The sequence below is a fragment of the Convolutriloba macropyga genome, chromosome 10, assembly GCF_964194025.1.
Source record: "Convolutriloba macropyga chromosome 10, txConMacr16.3, whole genome shotgun sequence".
NCBI classification, from domain to species: Eukaryota; Metazoa; Xenacoelomorpha; order Acoela; family Convolutidae; genus Convolutriloba; species Convolutriloba macropyga.
In genome coordinates, this window is record NC_134477.1 from 41,950,312 (window position 1) to 41,971,318 (window position 21,007).

At 39.1% G+C, this 21,007-nt stretch overlaps 1 protein-coding gene across 1 annotated transcript in view; it reads right to left on the bottom strand.

Annotated features, from left to right (window-relative positions):
• Window positions 1–18,377: 18,377 nt before the first annotated feature.
• Window positions 18,378–21,007, bottom strand: part of LOC142348553 (uncharacterized) — a 210,259-nt gene continuing 207,629 nt past the window's right edge. Inside the window, exon 5 of the mRNA XM_075399938.1 lies at window positions 18,378–18,658. Coding sequence (XP_075256053.1) covers window positions 18,507–18,658 — 152 coding nt within the window. The 3' untranslated portion in view covers window positions 18,378–18,506. The remainder of the gene's footprint in view (window positions 18,659–21,007) is intronic.

Consider the following 21,007-nt stretch of genomic DNA (forward strand, 5'->3'; position numbering starts at 1 on the left):
TCTTTTATTTTGTTCGCAACTTGCAATTGATTGTGTATGTTAGGGTCTTTTGGCGGATCACAATGTGATGACGGGGTATCATATAGGTGATGCCCTACCGAATAAAAACCGAAAAACATAAATGGTTAAAGATGTTCAAAAAATAGATGTATGATTCTTGGGATTCGTACTAGGATCATATATGATTTCTTGGTAATCATACAAAGATCATATATGATTTCTTTGGTTTCATACAAGGATCGTACTAAGAAATCGAGTATGGACAGTATGAAATCATATATGATCCTTGTATGAAATCAAAGAAACTTCAACCCGGGTAAAACCAAAAATCAGACTAGTCAGAACCATAGCCGACTGCCGATCATCTGGCCAGTGTTCATGGCCAATTACCCTATTTCTGGCCAGGCACTTACGCCGACTGCGCCTCCTCTGGCCAGAGCTTTGTACGTCGACAGCGCTAACTCTGATCAGTGAGAGAGACCACTAGAGCACTTAGATCAGAATGTATATACTTATAAACCACAAATTCGCGATTAAAATTTTGAAAACAGATTATAAGTTTAAAAATGGCGGCGCCGTGTAAGCTGATTTATAGTTCCAACACATGTGACCAACATATTTCCGACACTTTAAAAGGAACACGGAAGATATCGCCAGTTTGAGGAAGAAAAAGCACAGCAGGTGGATTTCAGTTTTTCAGTTTCGACATTTTTGAGTTTTGACAAAATTTCAAGTTTTAGGGTTTTAATCTCATTTCTGTTGCTCTGATGGCTCATGCTTCTTCACTCTCGCTGATCGTACGTCGCCATCTTCGCCTTTGAAGACTTTATTGACTCGTCCCATCTTGTATTCACATCGTTTCACTGAATCATCTACCATCCACACAAGTTCTCTTTCTTTCAGATTTCGTACATGTTCTTTTGACCACTTTGATCTCTGATTCCATTGTGGAAGATATTCACGTGTCCATCTTTTCCAGATCATGCCGGCATATGCTTGAGCCGTTTTGAAGGATTTTTGCAGATCATGGCAGCGCTCGCTGGATGGCATAAATGGTGCACTTGCATTTTCTCGTCCTAGCAAGAAATGATTGGGTGTCAGGGCTGTCAGATCCTCTGGGTCGCCTCACTTACTGCTGTCAGGGGTCTTGCGTTGAGAGTTTGCTCCACAAGACACGTCGTTGTACCGAGTACCTCATCGGTGAGGCTTCGGTTGTCCAAGATTGCAAACATGATCTTTTTGCAATTTTGAACCAATCTTTACCAAATTCCACCAAAGTGTGGCGCTCCAGGTGGGTTGAATTTCCAAACGATCATTTTCTGAGCTAAGTCGCTTTCAATCTCAGCTTTGTATCATTTGTCCATGAATTCTTTCAGTTCCTTGGCTGCTCCAACAAAGTTTGTGCCGTTGTCGCTGATGATGGTTTTTGGGTAGCCACGTCTTGCGATGAATCATGTCACTGCAGCTAGACATGACTCGGTGTCCAATGACTGTATGACTTCGATGTGTACTGCTCTCGTTGTCAGTCAAGTAAGAGGCAGCACCATATTTTCAAGGTACGTCGTAGGAACTTCACTTCAAAGGGTCTGAAGTAGTCGACTCTGGTATGGGTGAATGGGAATACATGTTCATCAAGCCGTCCTCTGGGTAGATCTGCCATGGGTGAGTGAATTGGATTGGCATTTCTGTGCCTGCATTTGATACAACTCGAATTGATTTTCCTTAAATCATTTCATAATCAGATGATCCAGTACTTTTGTTGAGGCATGTTTCTCACATATTCTGTGCCCTCGTGTAGTTTGTCTCGATGTGCTTTCTCCAACAGAAGTTTTACAACTGGATGTTTTGCTTTTAACAATATTGGGTGTTTGGCATTGTAAGCGAGGTTCGAATGCTTCAATCGGCCTCTAACCTTAATTGTTTAATCTTCCTCTATGAAGGGTGACAATTTGGCAATGTTTAATGTTTTCGAGATTTTTTGCTGTTAGTTATCGATTTTGAATCTATCAGGAAGCTTTCGGTTTGAGCAAATCGAAACAGTATTTGCTCTGCTTGATGATTTTGGTCTGCTTTGAGGGCACCCCTTTGCTTCGTCTTGAACCTCATGCAGTAGGGAATGAAGTTTCTAATTCGGTTGAAAGTACTGGATCGTCTCCAGTCAAATAGTTGGTCTAGTTTATTTTCTGCGGCTACAGTACTGGTAGCTTGCTCAGCTTCAACTTCGCTTGACACCATGGCTTTGGCCATTTTTTTTTCATCTGCCTGGAGCCATGCCGGCCCGTTTAGCCATACGGACTCCTTGAGGCCTTCGATGGACATTCCTCGGGCTCCAATATTGGCAATGTTTTCGACACCTTTGACGTGTCTTCATTCACCCATCGATGAGTTTTCCAGTATTTCCGCAACGAACACCTGTTGTTTCTTGTGCGCTGCTTTTAGCCACTGTAGCACTGTTGACGAGTTGGTCCAATGATAGATTTTGTCAATTCTGACTTCAGGTTCGCAGAGTTTCTGCTTTCTGAGACAAACTCCGTAGACTGCGGCTTGAATTTCTAACTTCGGTACCGTCATATGTCTGATGGGTGCCACCCGGCATTTCCCTATCACGTAAGCGAGTCTAAACGTTGCTTCGTCTTGCAGATATACCATGATTGCTTCTTCTGACGCGTCTGAGAAAATGTGAAGTCTGAGGGTTGAACATCCATTTCCAAAATAAAGTCGATTTATTGACATTGTCCTTATTTCTCTCAATTCAGAGCACCAGTCACTGAACAGTTTCGAATGTTCTCCTGACAAATCCTTGTCCCATGCTTGTCCCATTGCTGGCCAAATGCTTTTGAGTAGGAACCGCATTCTTATCGTGAAGGGTGAACTTATCCCATGTGGGCCGAACACTGCTAAGACAAAGGATAGGACAATTCTCTGAGTTTTTTTGCCGGAACTTCTTGCTCAGTTCCACGACAGACAATGAGACTGTCTGTGTGCACATTCCAGTGGAGTCCTAGGATTGAAGATGATTGTGGTTCTGCTTCGAAAGTTTTCACAACTTTCTTTGAACTGTCTGCCTCTGGGATTTGTGTCTTAACTTCATCGTCAGTAGTTATCCATTTCATCAAATTGAATCCATCTTTAAGGAGGATGTCTCTGACTTTCTGGTAGATTTCGATTGCTTCTTGAGGGGTCCTGACTGACTTTAGGAAGTCGTTCATGTAGAATTTTTGCTGAACCGTTCTGACGAGACTTTCTTCGTTGACTGCATTATCTTTCGCCTCTTGGTGCAAAGCTTAATTTGGACAAGTCGACGAGCTTTTTGCCCCAAAAACGAGTCGTGTGTACTTGTACACTTTAATTTCGTGCTTTGGATGTTCCCGCCATAGGAATAGTAGGCATCTGCTGTCGTCGCTTGGGACAGCGATTTGAAGAAACATCGCTTCTTTGTCTGTTGATAGAGCTATTTGATGTTCTCGGAAGCAAAAAATTATTCCGATGAGACTCTGTAACAGGTCTGGTCCAGATAGCAGTTTGTCGTTTAGGGCTACGCCTTGGTACTTTGCTGCATTGTTGCACACTCTTCTGACTTTTTTGGGTTTGTGCGTGTTTATGACGGGATGATGCGGTACCACTGCAGTTTGTCTTTTGTTTCATTCATTTCAGCTTGATCAACTTCCCGATAGTAACCAGCAGTGACATCTGTGTCAATGGTTTCTTGGTAGCGCTTCTTTTGCGTCTCGTCTTTCTGTAGGCGTTGTTCTAGGGACTTGAGCTGCCCCATTGCAGAGTAGAAGTTGTTCGGCAATTTCACTTCTTCCTCTCGACACAGACGTCCAACTCCGTATCTTGCACCGTTAAATCGGGTTGTTTGTTCCAACGTCTTGAGTGCTCGTTGTTCGTCTTTTGAATGACCTGTGACATCGCACTTTGGGGCGTAGGACTCGATATCCCACCACTTACTCAACTGGTTTGCCAATTTGTCATCTGCAATTAATGTTGCTCTTGTGGCAAGAGTGGCTGCCTGCTTCGCTGGTAGGGGTACGCTTAAGGCCCAACCAATCTTTGATTTCAGTGCTCATGGAGAAGTTTTGTCTTCCGACTTCTTGATCTCAAAAGGGTGATGAATGTCGTAACAATCTTGTCCAAGAATCACTTGAACATCGTTTAGATTGTAGCTCTCATTTGACAAGTTTCTCAGATGTGGGCAGCGATCTTTTAATTCGTGCAGCTCCACAATTTGGTCTCCCAACTTCAGTTTCTTGTGCACATAGAATTGTACTGTTGTCAGTGGTGGAGACTTCTCATGCGCTGAAATAGCTATCGGCTCTATTTCAGTCTTGACATCTTGTGAGCCACGAATCCCTGCTACTGATCAGGACGCTTTGGAGTTGAAGTTCAGACACCACTGACTTGTCTACAATTTAAATCGAGGATCCTGAATCACACTTTGCTAGTACATTAAGGCTTAAGTCTCTGTTTGTCAGCTTGATTCGCACCACTGGGAGTCCTCCTTGGGTGATGTTAGTTGCTACTGCCGTTGTAGCATCTGAGACATTCTTTGCAGTTTCCTTCTTCAGTAGGTTGCTGTGCAAAAGTCTGTTGTGTTGCCTTTCACAGCTGGGTACACTGCATGTCCTGCTTTTGCAGTCCTTCGACATGAGACCTGGTCTCAAAAAATTGAAACACAGTCGGAACTTCTGGACTTGCTCTCATTGTTCATTTACTTTCATCAATTTGAACTTTTCACAAGTCCAAACGGGGTGTTGTCCGTCTTTGAATAGACATTCAAAATTCTTGAGTCTGCTTGACTCTTCACCTTTTGAAGCAAAGGCACTCGTCTTCGGTTTATCACGGCTTTGAAATTTTTGTTTCTGTCAAACGACGAGTTTGTCTGTGCTAACAAGTTCTCATGAATTACAGCTTTGGAGGCAAGCCACTCTTTGAAAATAATCAGGTTACCTCTCAGTAGTCGACGATCTTGCATATACTGCAACCACTGCTCTCTCAATTGCGGAGAAAGTGTTCTCGTTGATGAACTTAGCCCTGCTTCGGCTTCTAGGTCTGATGTGTATACAAGTTGAGTCAAGGTGTTCACCACATTTGTAACCACATTTACAAACTTGATAATTCTCGTGGAATTGTCGTGCCGAATTGGGATGAGTATGTATTTTCTTGAATTGAGCATTGACGATGACATCTGATCTGCCAGAGTATATCCCAAGCATGATAGTATGATTGTGAGCTGAATCAAATTCCCGATGTTTCTGCTTTCGCTTGACCCATGAGACTGGTCTTCAGGTTTTGTATCTTTTCCGTATCGCTGATTGGTTTTTGATGAACAACAACATCAAAAAGACCTGACCATTCTGGCTATTCCAGTGGGTCTCCTGAAAACTCAGTCAGTTTTAGTTTTGGCAAGCCACTGTCACCACTGCTTGGTACTGGTTGGTAAATGACTTGGGGAGTGGTTTGATTCATTGTGCTTTTATTTCTGCTCTCGGCAGACCTGTTTCGTAAGTTGTTAATGGGACTCTGACTCCTGTTTCTGTCTTGAACTGCTGATTTTCCCTGCTGCTGAAATGTCGTCCTTGTCAACGGCGGCGCTGGTGTGTCTGTTACTCTAATTATTTTACGGATTTCTGGTTTCCTGAGAATGCTCGGTTCAATTAGTTGGGTTGAGAAAAGTCCTTCACCCGGTTGGAAAAGCGGGGTAGTTTTCGGGTAGGTGCTGAAACGTATGTCAAATCTGTCCTGTCTGACCTTCGTTGGAGGGTCGATAACAACATTTGGAGATAGTGGCCGTCTAGGGACAGACTGTTGAGCCACTGATTTTGCCCACCCGGCTGTTTTCTCATGATTGCGTCGTGATCCAACACTTTCTATCTCATCTGCCACTGATCCGGATGCTCTTGAGCTTCCTTTGGTCAGCTCAGTTTTCAGACGTCTTTGTTCTCCGTCGGCCTCTGCTTTTTTTCTTTCGTTTTCAAGGGCTCATTCATGCTTTCGAAGACGCAGTTTATCCTCTTTTTGTTGCATCTTTAGACATAACTCGACTTCTTGTTATTGCTGTTGTTGTTATAAACGTAACTCTTGTTCTCGCTGCTGTTGTAGTTGTTGCTGTTGTAATTGTAATTCTTCTTGCTGGCGACGAATTTCTATTTCTTCCCGCTCCTGTTCTAACTCCAACTGCCGCTCTCTCACTTGTGGCTCTGTTTTTTCTTAGCTCTTAGGTTTTTGAGCTCCATTTCTTCGATCTCTCGCCTTCTCGATGGTCGCGAGTTAGCGATACTTGTTTGTTTTCTGCTTCCTTGTGTAGCAGAATGCCTGGAAGAGAACTCGACGTTCTCCTCAGCGTTTTCTATTGCTCCATTTCCTGTATCAATAACAGTTTCATTTGGGTCTTTGTCAACAGCCGATGTGGATGACACTAAAGATGTTTGATTTCCACAATCCTTGCTGATCTTGTACTGCTTGATCAAGTCTCGATAGTAACTTCTAGCATTACTCAATTTCGCAAACCCGTGGAGACAAGCTTCTGTCTTCATTATTCGAAGAGATTCTGCGAAAAATTTTACCTAGCTTTTCTAAAAACCGTTCCACCTGATTACACAGTATCTGTTTTTCAGAGTCGCTTAAATTTTCTGCTTTAAATTTTTTTTCGAGTTTTAACAATTCGATCTCGATTGGAACAGAATCTTCCAATAATTTGTGCTATCGCAATGTATTTTTCCGGTAGTCGACAACTACTGAGCGACAATCTTAAATGTCTCGGAGATCTGGTTCTTTGTCAACTACCCAACGCAAAACTTTACTCTTTTCTTCTAACATACGCTTGGTATCATTGTCAAAGTTTTCAAAATACTCTGGCTTTAATAGTAACCTCTGCTGTTTTTGGTTGTCTTCAAAGGTGTCGTACGTCTCGAAGAAACATCAATAAGCATCTTCGGCCGTCATTGTTTTGTTTTGTGTCAGGTAGCCTTCTAGCTCGTTGAGGTGTCTGGAGAAGGACTTGAGTAGGTCAGCTTGCTCTTTCTCTAACGTCTTGAGTTTACCACTCGCCTTCCAATCAGCTGTCTTCAAGTGTCTGTTGGGACTTTTGCTGGCCGTCTTTGCTGGTTGTGTTTTGGTCCACCAGGTCGAATCGAAGATTCGTTGCTGTTCGTGTCACTGCTGTTGTTGTTGTCCGGGTCGGCGGACCAAATGTTGCGGCTGCTCAAGAATCTCAACAGAACCGATATATCACAGCCTGGTTCTCGAGTTTTACGCCGGCTTGGTTCTTCACTGGGTTCAATTGACTAACGATCTCGCTGAAATAATTAATCGCTTGGACGTATTAAAGGACTGTATTTTTGATTTTGTTGATTGAAGTTAAGAAAATCCTTAGTGTTATTCCATGTTCAATCTCGTGCTGAAGTTTGTAAGGCTTCAACTAGTAGCTAGTATCGTTGCTAACTTCTCGTTAAGTAAGCTCAACTAACCTAAAACTCGCAAGATCTTAAGATATAGCAAAACTTATCAAAAAAGACTAAAGTTGTTAAAGAATAAAAATTTAGTCAATCTGAGAGCCAACTGCTCCGTATGACAGTTTCTAATGGTTCTAAATACAATACGGTTTCACTAATCAAACAATTGTGTTACAGTAAGTAATCAAATATTTATCATTTATAACATCATCGCTACTTGTTTCTGATTGGTTAATCAAGAAAATGATTTAGGTCACTGTTTACATAGTAAATGTCAAATTACTGCAATATTTACTTCTGTTGACATAAGCACGGATGGTTTTTACGTAGCACTAAATGCCTCAATTGTATGAGATATGACCTTCAATAAACACCTAAGGGATCAAAGAAATAACAATTTAAGAATTTTAACAATAAATGACAAAATATCAAAAATGCACTTTGTGCACCATATAAGTGTTAATAGCCACACTTGTAGATATGATGCAATAATGTTCGTTGGGTCCATGGATTGCTTAGGGGTTACCCTAACCGTGTGCCAGAACCTTCGGTTGCACAGGGTTTCCCTTCCCAAAATCGGGGTGGGGTGGACATATTTTTGGTCCCAACTTGGTAAAATTTTCCAGTTTTGACTTTTTTTGAGTTTTGACAAAATTTCAAGTTTCAGTGTTTTATTATAATTTCTGTTGGTCTGATGGCTCATGCTTCTGTTCCTTAGTGGCGCCAACAATTTGAGATGCGCAAACTTGTTTGGTTGCGAAAGAAGAAAACAAAAACAGAGCAACTGAATTGTGCATATTGAACTGTTTCTATTCAGAACATTCCGAATTGACCTCTCATCAGACCAAGCCCAGACCATGGTCCAGACTCTAATGACTGTGATCAGACCTTCCAGACTGAATAGACCTCTGATCAGACCGAACAGAGACCATAGTCCAGACTATAAAGACTGTGATCAGACCTTCCAGACCGAATTGACCTCTGATCAGACCGAACCCAGACCATGGTCCAGACTATAAAGACTATGATCAGACCGTCCAGACCAAACTGACCTTTGATCAGGCCAAAATCAGACCATGGTCCAGACTGTTGTGCTCTCGAACCGCTTTCCAGACCATGTAATTTCGGTCTGGGAACACAGGGGTGTGCGTTCGATTGGGTCTGATCATAGCTCAATTTGGGTCTGGACCAAAACCTGGGAAATGTAATTAGATAAAAAGCAGTTGACAGTTCGGTGAAATCAGAGAAAAGTACAAACTGCGACTCAGGGTTAGTTCAGGGAGAGTAAGTGCCAGTTTGTAAGACCCGGATGTCACTGAGCCTAGAGGGATCCAATGCAACCCAGGTTTTGGTCCAGACCCAAATTGAGCTATGATCAGACCCAATCGAGCGCACACCCTTGTGTTCCCAGACTAAAATTACAGGGTCTGGAAAGCGGTTCGAGCGCAGAATAGTCTGGACCATGGTCTGATTTCGGTCTGATCAGAGGTCAATTTGGTCTGGACGGTCTGATAATAGTCTTTGTAGTCTGGACCATGGTCTGGGTTCGGTCTGATCAGAAGTCAATTCGGTATGTAAGGGCTGATCACAGTCTTTATAGTCTGGACCATGGTCTGGGTTTGGTCTGATCAGAGGTCAATTCGGTCTGGAAGGTCTGGTCACAGTCTTCATAGTCTGGACCATGATCTGGGTTCGGTCTGATCAGAAGTCAATTCGGTCTGGAAGGTCTGATCACAGTCTTTATAGTCTAGACCATGGTCTGGGTTCGGTCTGATCAGAGGTCAATTCGGTCTGGAAGGTCTGATTTCGAGTGCATTTTTTTTTGAATTTTTTTTATTGAGGAATGTTAGCTCCGCCAAGAGGCAACAATAAAGCAGCGTTCCGATCAGAGACTCATATAAAGTCCGATGACTCTGATCAGAAACAAGGAGTCCATCTGATAGCAAATACCTCAAGAGAAAAGTTTGATTACCTGAAGACCACGACGTTTTTTGTGGAAAGCTGTCTAAGTTCATCCATTGAGTCAGAAATATGAACTAAGGGGTATGGTAAATATTTTTTTTCTCAACAGTTAGGTTTCGTTTTCATTAGCACTATTTTCAGAATTGGCTTTTCGTTAGATGATTTTAATACTGCAAACACCAGTTTTTATGAAATGAATATATTATAGCAAAATTACGAGATTTGTTCATAATTAAAATCTGTCTCTTTTCTGATCAGACTATTTTGAGCGCACTTGAGTCTAATCATATTCTAATTAAGGTCTGGGCAATGGTCTGAAATTGAGTCTGGACCATGGTCTGAAGATGGTCTGATCATAGTTTGTTTATAGTCTGGACAATGTCTGAATTTGGGTCTGATCATAAGCGCACTATAGTCTGGACAGTGGTCTGGGTTCGGTCTGATCAGAGAACATTTTGGTCTGGAAAGTCTGATCAGAGGTTACTTCGGTCTGGAAAGTCTGATCTGAGGTCTTTTCAGTCTGCATAGCTCAATTTGGGTCTGGACCTAAACCTGGGAATCTTTTCTAGCGTTAAGAGACATACCAGGAGAATTATTATCTCTAGGATGATGCATTCAGGTCTCAAGCGCCTGCTGCCTGTGCGGGTGGAATGAAACTGGATGCTCGTGTGTCTCGAGGAATGTTGGTGGGCAGATCGCAATGTTAGACTGAAATGAAGTGTTTTCTGTTGAAAGCGGTTGAGAAGGGTTGCCATAATTCATCTCGATCGAATTGATTTCGCAAATTGATCACCATCACTCGTTAGCCCACTTGCCCTGGCCTTGTTGTGGACGGCGGCCAAGGTTGGCAGACGTGAGAAAATGTATTGGATGTTTTAAATGGTACTTGTAATGGACGACTGCACCGTTCTTAGATGACGTGATCTCGTTGTTATGTCGTCGCTGGTGAACGTCATCATAACTACCTTATTATCTCCTGTCACCCGTAAATCTCACATGTCCAGCATATACTGCGTTTTTTGTTCGTGCTTATGTTACCCTGAATGAACGAAATGAGCAGCTAGAGAACAGATAGTTTAAAACGTTCGCTTCGTAATTGAGTTATTACGTAATCTGCACTGGAAATCGACCAAAAATGGAAGCTTTAAACTTTCAGAAAGAAATCTTGGCTATAAAAGACGAAAAAATCAAGGATATTTTCTCGCATTTCTTGGATAACAAAGTTACAAAAGACAATCAAATCAACGAGTTACAACAGAAATTTACTGAATTAGAGTCACAAGTCACTGGAAGTGAAAAATAATCTTCGAAAGGTTGTCTTTTTTTCGAAAATATGCCAGTCAGTGATATTACTGCACCAATCTCGCACAAGGTATGTGACTTTCTGAAGGGATTCCTCAACTATTCTACCCATCTTTCGAGGTTCAAGGCGTGTCACATCCTTGCCAAGTCACCAAATCCAGCAGCAATAATTGTCTTTTTTTTATTTTGTCAAAAATGGGAGATTTTTGACCGCAAATAATGGTTGGCTAAAACCAATAATCCTTCCGACGGTCGTGGAAAATTTGTCAAGGAGCGTCTCCCGAAGTCCAAAAAGACATAAAAGAGCACGCAGAATCTCTTGGTCTGAACAACACTACATTCAATTGCAAGGTGAAGGTCTTCAATATGACCACAGAAGGTGCTTTTTGCAGTGTTGTTGTGAACAGTATTCAAGCGTCGATGACAAAAAAAAACGTCGCCGTGCCTAAAAAAGCATCCTCCTCATACCAGAAATGCAACCGGGATTGTTTGTCATGAGAAAACACCAAAGCTAATTGACATCCATTGCTTTCATTCAAAAAAGCGAGAGATTCTCTAAATGGAAGCTGTGCTGATGTGTCACAGCGAGTGGCAAGACAGATTTCGTTTGCGGTCACACTTCCCTAACTGTTTTTTCACAAATTTAGCCACGTTAAGCCAGGTAAAAAAACTAAGACAAAAAAATTTGACTGCATAACGTAACGGAAAATCTGTAAACAAAACGATATTCTTATTCTGAGTACCAAACCGTGGCTAACAACCTAACAGGGAACTGCAACATCTTAGGACTTAATATTAAGCCTTTATGTTTTCACTTTGACGAATTGGTAATCTTTGTAGACAATTTTGATACAAAACTGGATGTGACAGGTCTTACTGAAACCTGGCTGGCAGAGTAAGATCCGGTAGGAATAAATACCCTCGAAGGGCATCGCCCTATCTTTTCTAAACGCCGCAATGCCCCGCGAAGTGCTGGTGGAGTTGACTTCTATGTAAGAAACGATCACCTACACATAAAAAATGAACATTCGAATACCAGAATTGAAAGTTTGATAAACAAGATTAGTACTGACTGAAACAAAAAACGCTTTGACTGAATTACAGACCACCAAATTACCGATTGACAGAATTTTTGGATGCTTTTGAGGATTTGTTGCTGTTTTTGACCAAGTTTGAAGGTGACACCATTATACTTGGTGATATGAAAGTTGATATATTTAGGCAAGGTTATGAAATTGAACAATATCTCGAAATACTTCAATCATTTGACTTCCAAGTGCAAAATAGCCAAACAAATAGAGTCACGCCATCATCCGCGACTTGTAACGACCAAATTGTAGCGAGAAATCATATATAGCAACTGAAACTATCACAACAAATATGAGTGATCTTTTTGCAATTAAAAGTATGTTCACCAGCAATTTGGCAGCGAAACATTTCAAAGCTGTTTTGTGAAGGTAGATTTTTTTGTGCTGAACCAAATTGATCTTGATAATATCACTGCCAGAAAAATTTTCACTGAATTATTGAATTCATTAGTGGATACAATTCAAAAGTTTGCTTCTTTGCTTGAAGTCAATTTTCACAATAAATTATTTAGATAACAAACAATAAAATGAACGCGATCAATGAAAGGAACAAGTTTTCTTCTTTATGGTTGAATTCACCAACCAAAAATTCGATATCAGCATTCAAGGAATAACAAGCAGAATCAAATCAACCAGCAGAAAAAATTGCAAAATTATGATAAAATAGATTTGAATTCATCTCTTAGGGTACTTTGTCAAGTCTTCCGCACTATAACGAGTGATGACTGGGTCAGTCGCAACACTCCAGAAACAGACGCACTGAATAATATTCCTGCAAAAATAAGTAGAACGTTATCGTATAGGATAGAGCAAGCGTCTCAAACATTTTTAGTGGGAAAAGTTGTTGAGTCGATGGCCCTTTCGCCAACAATTCGTGACAAGATAGCAAAGTTTTTATCCTATTTGAAATCCAAAATGTATTGGAAACGATGGTATCTGCAAAAAATTTTGATATGTTGCTCGCCAATCATTGTACCGTTTATTGCTTTAGCCATTAACAAATGTTTTGAGAAAATTATTTTTCCAGATTGCCTTAAAATTGCAAAAAAATAATACCATTCTTCAAAAAAGGAAACTACTTAGGTTGTGAAAAAAACCGACCAAAAAGTCTGTCGAATTGTATTTCGAAAGTTTATGAATGTGTTCTAAAGGATGTCTATGTTTTTGTGGCTAAAAACATGTTTACCCAACGACATTTTGGAATCCGTTATCACCGCTCCTGTGCACACGCTATAGAAGACATAACTGATTACATCAGAGAAAGTATTGAGCGTAAACAACGAGGGCATGCAATTTTCCGGATCTTTAAAAAGCTTTTGAGCTTTTGATCACAAAATTCTCTTAAAAAAACTAGAGAGATATGAATTGCGTGTGCCCATTCTAGAAATATTGGTAAAAAATAAGTCCGATAGAGTTCAATATGTCTGTCATCGCGGAAAAAAAACAGGAACATTAACAATTGAAAGGGTGTTCCCCAAGGCTCAATCCTGGGCGAGCTTTTGTTACTCGTTTTTTTCAACGACCTAACATCTCAAATTAGGCAAAGAAGAGTTAGTCTCTTTGCTGAAGATGCCAAACTAGTGAGCGCCGGGAAGAAATTTGATGTTATTAATCAAGAACTGAATACTTTGAGTGACTGGTTCAAATGGAACAAACTTTCAGTGAACTGCTCAAAGTCTGTATTCATGCGTTTCGCAAAAAAATTGCAAGTCAGAGGGTACATTGAAATTAAAGGAGCAAGAAATAGCTAAAGATCACAAATGCAAGGCCCTTCGAGTTTATCTAGACCCAAAACTGGCGTACAAAGAACACATATCGCATATAAAGAAAAATTTGAAAAAATTTTGTGGAATTTTATACTGAGTGAGGAATCTTTTTACCATTAAACACATGTTAACCTTTCATCGTTCTTTTGCAAAGTCAATTTTAACTTATGGTCTTCTGTTATATGGAAGTGCTAACAAAACAGATATACAGCGTCTCGAAAACTGCCCTAGAAGGATAATTCGAGGTGTCGTTTTCAAACGAAAAATAGATTCTCTGCGCAACATCTATGAGAGGCACAACTTGTTAACAGTTTTCGAAATGTATATCTATGAAGTTTTCAAAGAACTTCTAAAACAATTAAAATCCGTGTCCCCCCTAAAATTCCTTACTGAAAGCTCTGTTGTGGTTCCTTTCTAGAATACTCTTCATGCGCACGGAAAATAATACTCTCTCAAGACAGTAGTGCGCACACTAAGGAAAAGTCAATGGAAAGCGCGCTCCGAAAAGCAAACAAATGTTTTTAAAAGCGCAGACTTGCTACCACCCAACATAATTTCGTGTTCTAAATGGATTATGGTCTTTTTCCTCAAAATGCTTGCCAAAACTTTCATACCGGGAAACAAAACTTTGTTTGAATTGTTTTTCTTGGGTTTAAAATTTTATTTACAATTTAGCCACAAAATTGTTTTCTCCAAGGGCAACGACTATGAAGAACCAGATGGCTCATTCGTTTTCTCTATTGTTTGGTTGACATATTTTTATTGTACTCATTATAAAATGCTGTTGTTTCAACAATCGGTTAAACTTCACTCACTTACTTTACCTGTATCCAGAGGTTGTGATCTCGTAGCTGCTTTGAAGCCAATTTCGCTGGAGCGCATTGAGGTAGGCACTGCATTACAACTTCGATTTATTTCTAGATGCCCTTTGCGTTATTGCATTCACGAGGCGTTGTAACTCAATTTTGCCACCAGAAGAACCCGAAAAAATTAGTTAATTTTTAACTAAAACAATTGAAAAACTTTCCAGTTCAATTGCCCACGACGAAATTTACAGTACGAAGGCAGCAATCTGTAAAGATCTGACATCTCTTCTCACCTTCAATTTTTATCTATTCAGTATATTGACACTTAAATTCAATAGTTTATATCGGTTCCTTCATATGATAAGCAATGAGTCCTGAACTTTTGGTATTAGAAAAGAACTAAACTTCCTTAAGAAATACGCTGCAGTGAGTCGCTGAAAAGTGCGCTCCTTAAAAAACATTTCTATAAAAAGTTTTCAATCTGAATGCGACGATTTCCTGGAAGCAATGGTGCAGTGAATTAGATTGCTGCTAGTGTACAGTAGAGAGGTATACGGAAGTTTGAAAATCAACTCGCTTTTGCGCATTTTTTACATAACTTAAAGAAAGATTTTCAAACAGGTTTAGCGACCCTTACGAGATAACGCACATTTTTTTTGATGAAAACTGGATGCATGTGATATATTGAGAAGTTTATGTTTTCTCAAAGTTAGAACTTCTATTTTAATCAACCTTTCTTACCTGATGTTGGCGATCTATTGTCGAAGAAAGGCGTCTGTTGTGGCGGTTACTATTCAAAAAGATTTTGCTTCTTCTTTCCCCCATCTACAGTTGTCTTTTTGGAATACATTCGAAGGTAGCATCTTTGTAGCAAAGTTTGTTATCATTTGACCATTGAAATCTAAAAACACTGCAGTAGGTTCGTATTTGATTGTGGTTTTTTTTGTTTTTGATTTCCTCGACACTCATATTTAGGTTAGGTTGAAATTCTTTCTTTAATGATAGAGTAACCAGGAAAAGCAACGATTGAGAATGCTTTTTAGTTGGAATTATTTTCCCTAAATGTGATATTTTCCTCACTTAGACAGTTTTTGACTACAAGCCTTCACTTTTTGCATTGCTCACTTGTGATTCTAAACATCAAGACATCGTCTTAAAAAATGACCACACCATTGATTGTTTTAAGGTTTATTCATTGGAATTCTGGAAGGAAGATCAATGAAGATTTCTTCAGAACCTGAGGAAGCCTGCTAATCTTGATTGGTCAATGGTAAGGGCTTTTTATGCATATTAATTTAACATACTCGAGTTCAAATGAAAAAATAGCTCTGATTAGTCAAGTTTGCCAATCTATGAGGCTTAGGTGAGATTGCTAAAGATGCTCTTCATGTCTGGGATTGAGTAATCCACGTCCAGTAATTTTCTATTGATGTGAACTTTTACATGTAACACATAGTCTTAAGTCGCCATTTGTGCTAAGCTGCAACACTACAGGGATTACATTTATGACCCTACCAGGCTGCACGGGCTAATGATGCCTTGTCACAGCATTTTTTTATTTGACCATATCTTGTAGAGTTTGAGGTATCTTCCTGGCCTTGCAAAACTTTGGCTGTGATCCCGATATGATTTTCAACTGCACTTTGACTGCAAGTAGTGGTTCATCGTTCTAAACATTGACGCCTTTGGTGATTCGTCTCTCCCTAATAGCACAATTTTATTATCCAAGTGCACAGTTGCTTGTTTTTGTAGCCAACTCTCACTTCCGTTCAACTAAACATCGCATGTGAGCGATTCCCGAAGCGTCTATTGATGCGAACATTGGCCTCAAAACGTGTCGTTTTACATCTTATTGAGGATTGCCAAGCTCAGACTAAATGACAGATAACAGTTTACCATTATCATAAACTCTATCATATTGCATTTTTAATTTTTGTTCTTTTACTGTAAAGTACTCCCATTTCAACAAGTTTCAGTAGTGCGTCATGGCCGCACATACTACATGTAAGGTACCATCTGTGTTGATTTTGGGTTCATAAACCACGCGGTACAGAATTCAGCATTCTGCAGATCCGAATTTTTTTGAGCCTATTGATGGTCTCGACTCCATTGTCGTGATTATATTAGGTTTTAAAAATTGAGTTGTTGATGTCAAAATGGCCTCAAAATACAAAAACTCACAGATGTCTGTGGTTCCTATCAGTATTAGGATTTACAGATTTTTCCAGATATTGATTAGCTGATATTGGTTAATTTAAACCAAGTTTTGATCTCCTCCTATATCGAAAGTTCTAGTGCAGTTTTTGGACTTAACACATTGTCCTCCTAACATGAGAACTCGTCATTGAGATTCACTGCGAGGAAGAATGAGTTCGTTTGTGATCATTATTAATGGTCGAATTGATCAGAAATTTCTTTTATGTGCACTTAAAACTTTGTGGTATGATCAAATTTGAAGCAATGATTCTTTGTAAATTAGACGCCACTATTAGACCTGACTTTACCAGCATCGAGTAAAAAAATTGCAGTAGGGAGTAGTTCTTATTTTGAAAAAAAACTATACGTCTCGATATATCACACCGCGACAATTGAGTTCAATAGAGATAGTTAAAAAGACAATGGAACGTCCTAAAAGGACCAAAAGTCTTGAAGGGAGAGTTCCTGAAGACTTAACGTCAATCTTAAGGTCTTGGCAGTTTTAGACCATTTCTTAGCCTATGTACGTCCTAGACCATCGTTTCCGCACGCCGTAAGTCCGAAGAAGAACTGGATTCGTTCTGCTGCAACTCCCGGCTTTGTTGTCATTTAACGGTTCCGCCCCCAGGTGCACGTTTTATTATTTTTTTTAAAAAAAACGTGCTATATAACATCATTAAATTTGTAATCGGTGGATAAAAAACACTGAGGTTGAAAAAGAAATTATTCGAACAGTCCGTTTTTGAGTCTCTGTAACTAGCCTCGACATGTATTATTGCTGTCACTAGCCGTTATGTAGAGAAAAAAATTTACAAAAACTTTTTCACTTTTTTCTGATTGAGGGTAAATAACTTCTCATCTGTCTTCCAGTTGCTATGGAATGCAACCGTTTGTTAGGCTCATTAATCTATGCAGAATATAAGTAAAACAAGCAGGAACACTTTTTCAGATGCCGAAAATTGGCAGTTCCAGAAATAGAAATGCCAGAAGTTCCTACATTGAATGTTAGCTTCTATCATTTGTTTTTACATTTCAATATAGAAGTTGAATGGTTGAAGCAAGATTACCTGACTCTACAGAAAACACTTATAATTTCTAGTTTAACCACTACGCAGCTGTAGATGGACGCCAGAATCTCTCAGTGTTTTCAAGTAAACTGGGTAAACTATACTAAGGGCTTAACTGTCACCAGTTACTAGAAAACTGGCTATGTTCAAAGAAGGCGTAAGTGAGTTGGAGATGCTGGTCATTTTCACAGTTGAAACCCTAACAATTTTCTATTATTTCATCAGAAATTTGGCGATTGTCCTCTGATTGCAAACAAGATACGATTTAAATCTAACAAAAATTACAAATTTTCTGTCTTGAGAAAAGTAAGCTTTGAATTATATCAATTTTGCTGTCAGATAACCTCAAATTAACCCGCACCCAAACTTTTTATGAAGCACCATACAGTGGTTGTTATAATTTTAGTTATAAAAATGGTTATACACCCGTAGCCGGTGAATTACCACATAATATTCAACTTATATCGTGTAAGTTTGAATGAAAAAAACAAACCTATTAAGACCTATTAAACACCTATTTAAGACCTATTAAGACTAGTTAAGTCCTTTAAGACGTTAGTTTAAAATGTTACTCCATATAAAAATCTGCTAAAAGGTGTCTCAGTTCCAAAGAGAGATAGAAAACCATCTTTTATTAGCTTCACAAATTCACTGATGACAAAATTGTATTATTTTTGAGAATTTGGGTCTTTTAACTCACACGTTCGTCTTTTAACTCACACGTCTTTTTGTCATTTGTAATAGAAAATATGACGTACACGATAGTAGTTCAAAGTTCTAGAATATACAGTGAAAGCAATAAATTTCAGAAAATTCAAGCGTGCAAATGACCTGTGACCTGTGAATGCTAAAAGATTATCACTAATTACTTAGCAGCCATGGTTGGATCAAAATACATGCATAGCGGGTAGTGCAACTGGTACCCTGAACATGGATAATCGTCAAGGCCAGCGAATGCTGGAACTGTAGGGTAGCTCTGGGCTGTGCACATCTCGTCTCGTTCGTCAAGTTTATCACCTTAAATTTGCACAATTGGCTGAAATTGACCAAAAAGTAAAAATTTGAAGACACAAAATCAGTTTTGAAGAGACTAAACGTTGTAATATGCTACAAGTAGAGGCTGCGTCTCCTACTAAGAAAACATTGTCAATCTTAAGCGCAGGATTATGGCTGATAAGTTTCCTTCGTATTAGACATTTAACACTTTTTTGTGCATTACCTGGGTCGAGACCGAATGGTTAACTTGTAAGAACTTGCAAGTTTCTTGCAAAAGATGGTTAACTTGTAAGAACTTGCAAGTAGGATGGTTAACTTGTAAGAACTTGCAAGGCGAATGGCTAACTTGTAAGTTTCTTGCAAGTTCATTCCGGTCAAGAACTCTTATTGGTTAATTCAATTTAACATTCATTCATTTACCGTAGAAAGCGCCTATTAACATGAGTTAGTTGCTCTGTTTGGATAACATAATACAATTCGACCTAAGTAGACAAAATGGTTACTTTTTGAAATTTATCAAATCAAGAAAGATCCTTTTGCAATTCATTTATTAAAACTAAAGATCTCAATTAGCTTCTTCACGATCGCTTTTTGAAAATGTTTCCAAAATATTGACTTTCATTGAATTTTCAAATTCATATGTCAGTGTTTTCTCAAAATAATTGAGTGGCCCTTCATTTTTATACCCTTTTTTATAATTTAATTCACACTTTTCCACATTCTATTTTTCCAAAAATCCGTTTACATTCATGTCTGGCAACGTTTTATTTACGGTTTAGTGCGTATGTAAGTGTATGTATGTCTGTACGTGTGTGTATATATGTGTGTGTATGTGCATGTGTATGTGTCCGTGTATGTGCGTGTGTGCGCGTGTGTGTGTGTGTGCGTGGTGTGTGTGTGTGTGTGTGTGTGTGTGTGTGTGTGTGTGTGGTGTGTGTGCGAATGGTTAACTTGTAAGTCGAATGGTTAACTTGTAAGAGCCTTGTAAGTCGATTGGTTAACTTGTAAGAACTTGCAAGTTTTTTGAAGAAAAACTTGCAAGGCGATGCATCGCCTTTTTAGTTTCTGCCAGAAACTTGCAAGTTCTTACAAGATAACCATTCGGCCTCGGCCCGGGTAGCGTTCCTAAATTCTGATCCAAAAGTATGATGCCATCAGCTAGTTGTTTGCTTCGTGACGTTTTAAATCGATGGTATGTTTGGCTTCAAACGTAAGAATGTGCAGTGTGCCTGGTTTTAGACTTAAGAAAGTAACGCTGTGTTCGTCAAATCTTCAAAAATCATGAGAAAATGACTCGTGTACTTTTGTTCTCATGATCATATCGGAACCGCATGAATGAAAATTAATTAACTGGATTCCCCTTAAGGTTCAAAGAGACTGATGGATTTTTCAATTGAAGAACCAACAAAAAGTGAAAGTTTTTCAACCAATTTCGTCAACAAGCAATTGAAGAAACTTCATTATATGGCATTTTTACCCGAAAATCTCCGTCTGAAAAATTGTTTGAATAGAATTCTGTTTCATAAATAAATTCTGCATAGCATTCTGTTTTATAAAAATTGCTTAGTTTATAATTTAAATCTCAGATCATTGGGAAGAAAATAGACAACTCAGTCCGTTTTAAACCCAGTAAAACGACTATTTGCTATAAAACAAACATACCGAAAACTCTTACCAATAAAACCTATGGTTCAAGTTTTGTGACTGAGATATTAATTTATAACGCTCGAAAGTTAACTCTTTTTAATTAATTTTGGTGCTGCAAAAAATGAGACTTGTTTATGTGCGCTCTAACGAGCTTGCTTGATTATTGACAAGCTGTTGCATTTAGTCTCCTTTTTAGATATGTCAGAAAAATTACGAAAACTTATCTACTATAGACATTTGGTCATAAGCCCAAAACAAACAATATCACAAAAATTGATTTTTTTTGCCCATTCATATTATAGGCTCACAAAATTGAGCTATCAAACCATAACAAAAACCACACTAAAAAAAACAAAAAAATGCAATCATTGTCAGCAGATTTCATATCTCTCTGGTGTCAAACACAGATGCGTGACTGAAACCGATTATGGATAGTTTAAGATGAAAAATCAAACTGAAAGTGAAAGTTCAGTCTCTCATGTTTTCAACCCGATACAGTTTAATTTTAAATTTTTGGTAACGACACGGTTAATGTTACAAGCTTGAAATATATGAGTAAAGCATAATTTTATGGTAACTCAGGACAATCTAAGATTCGGTTGTTTTGTGTGAGGTAACATACACTATTTAAATCCTGCTACTTGTCTGTCTATTAGAAGTCGTTTGTATCGTTGGATAACTTCAGCAGCTGCCTTCTGTTTGACTTTGCTCTTCTACAATTCT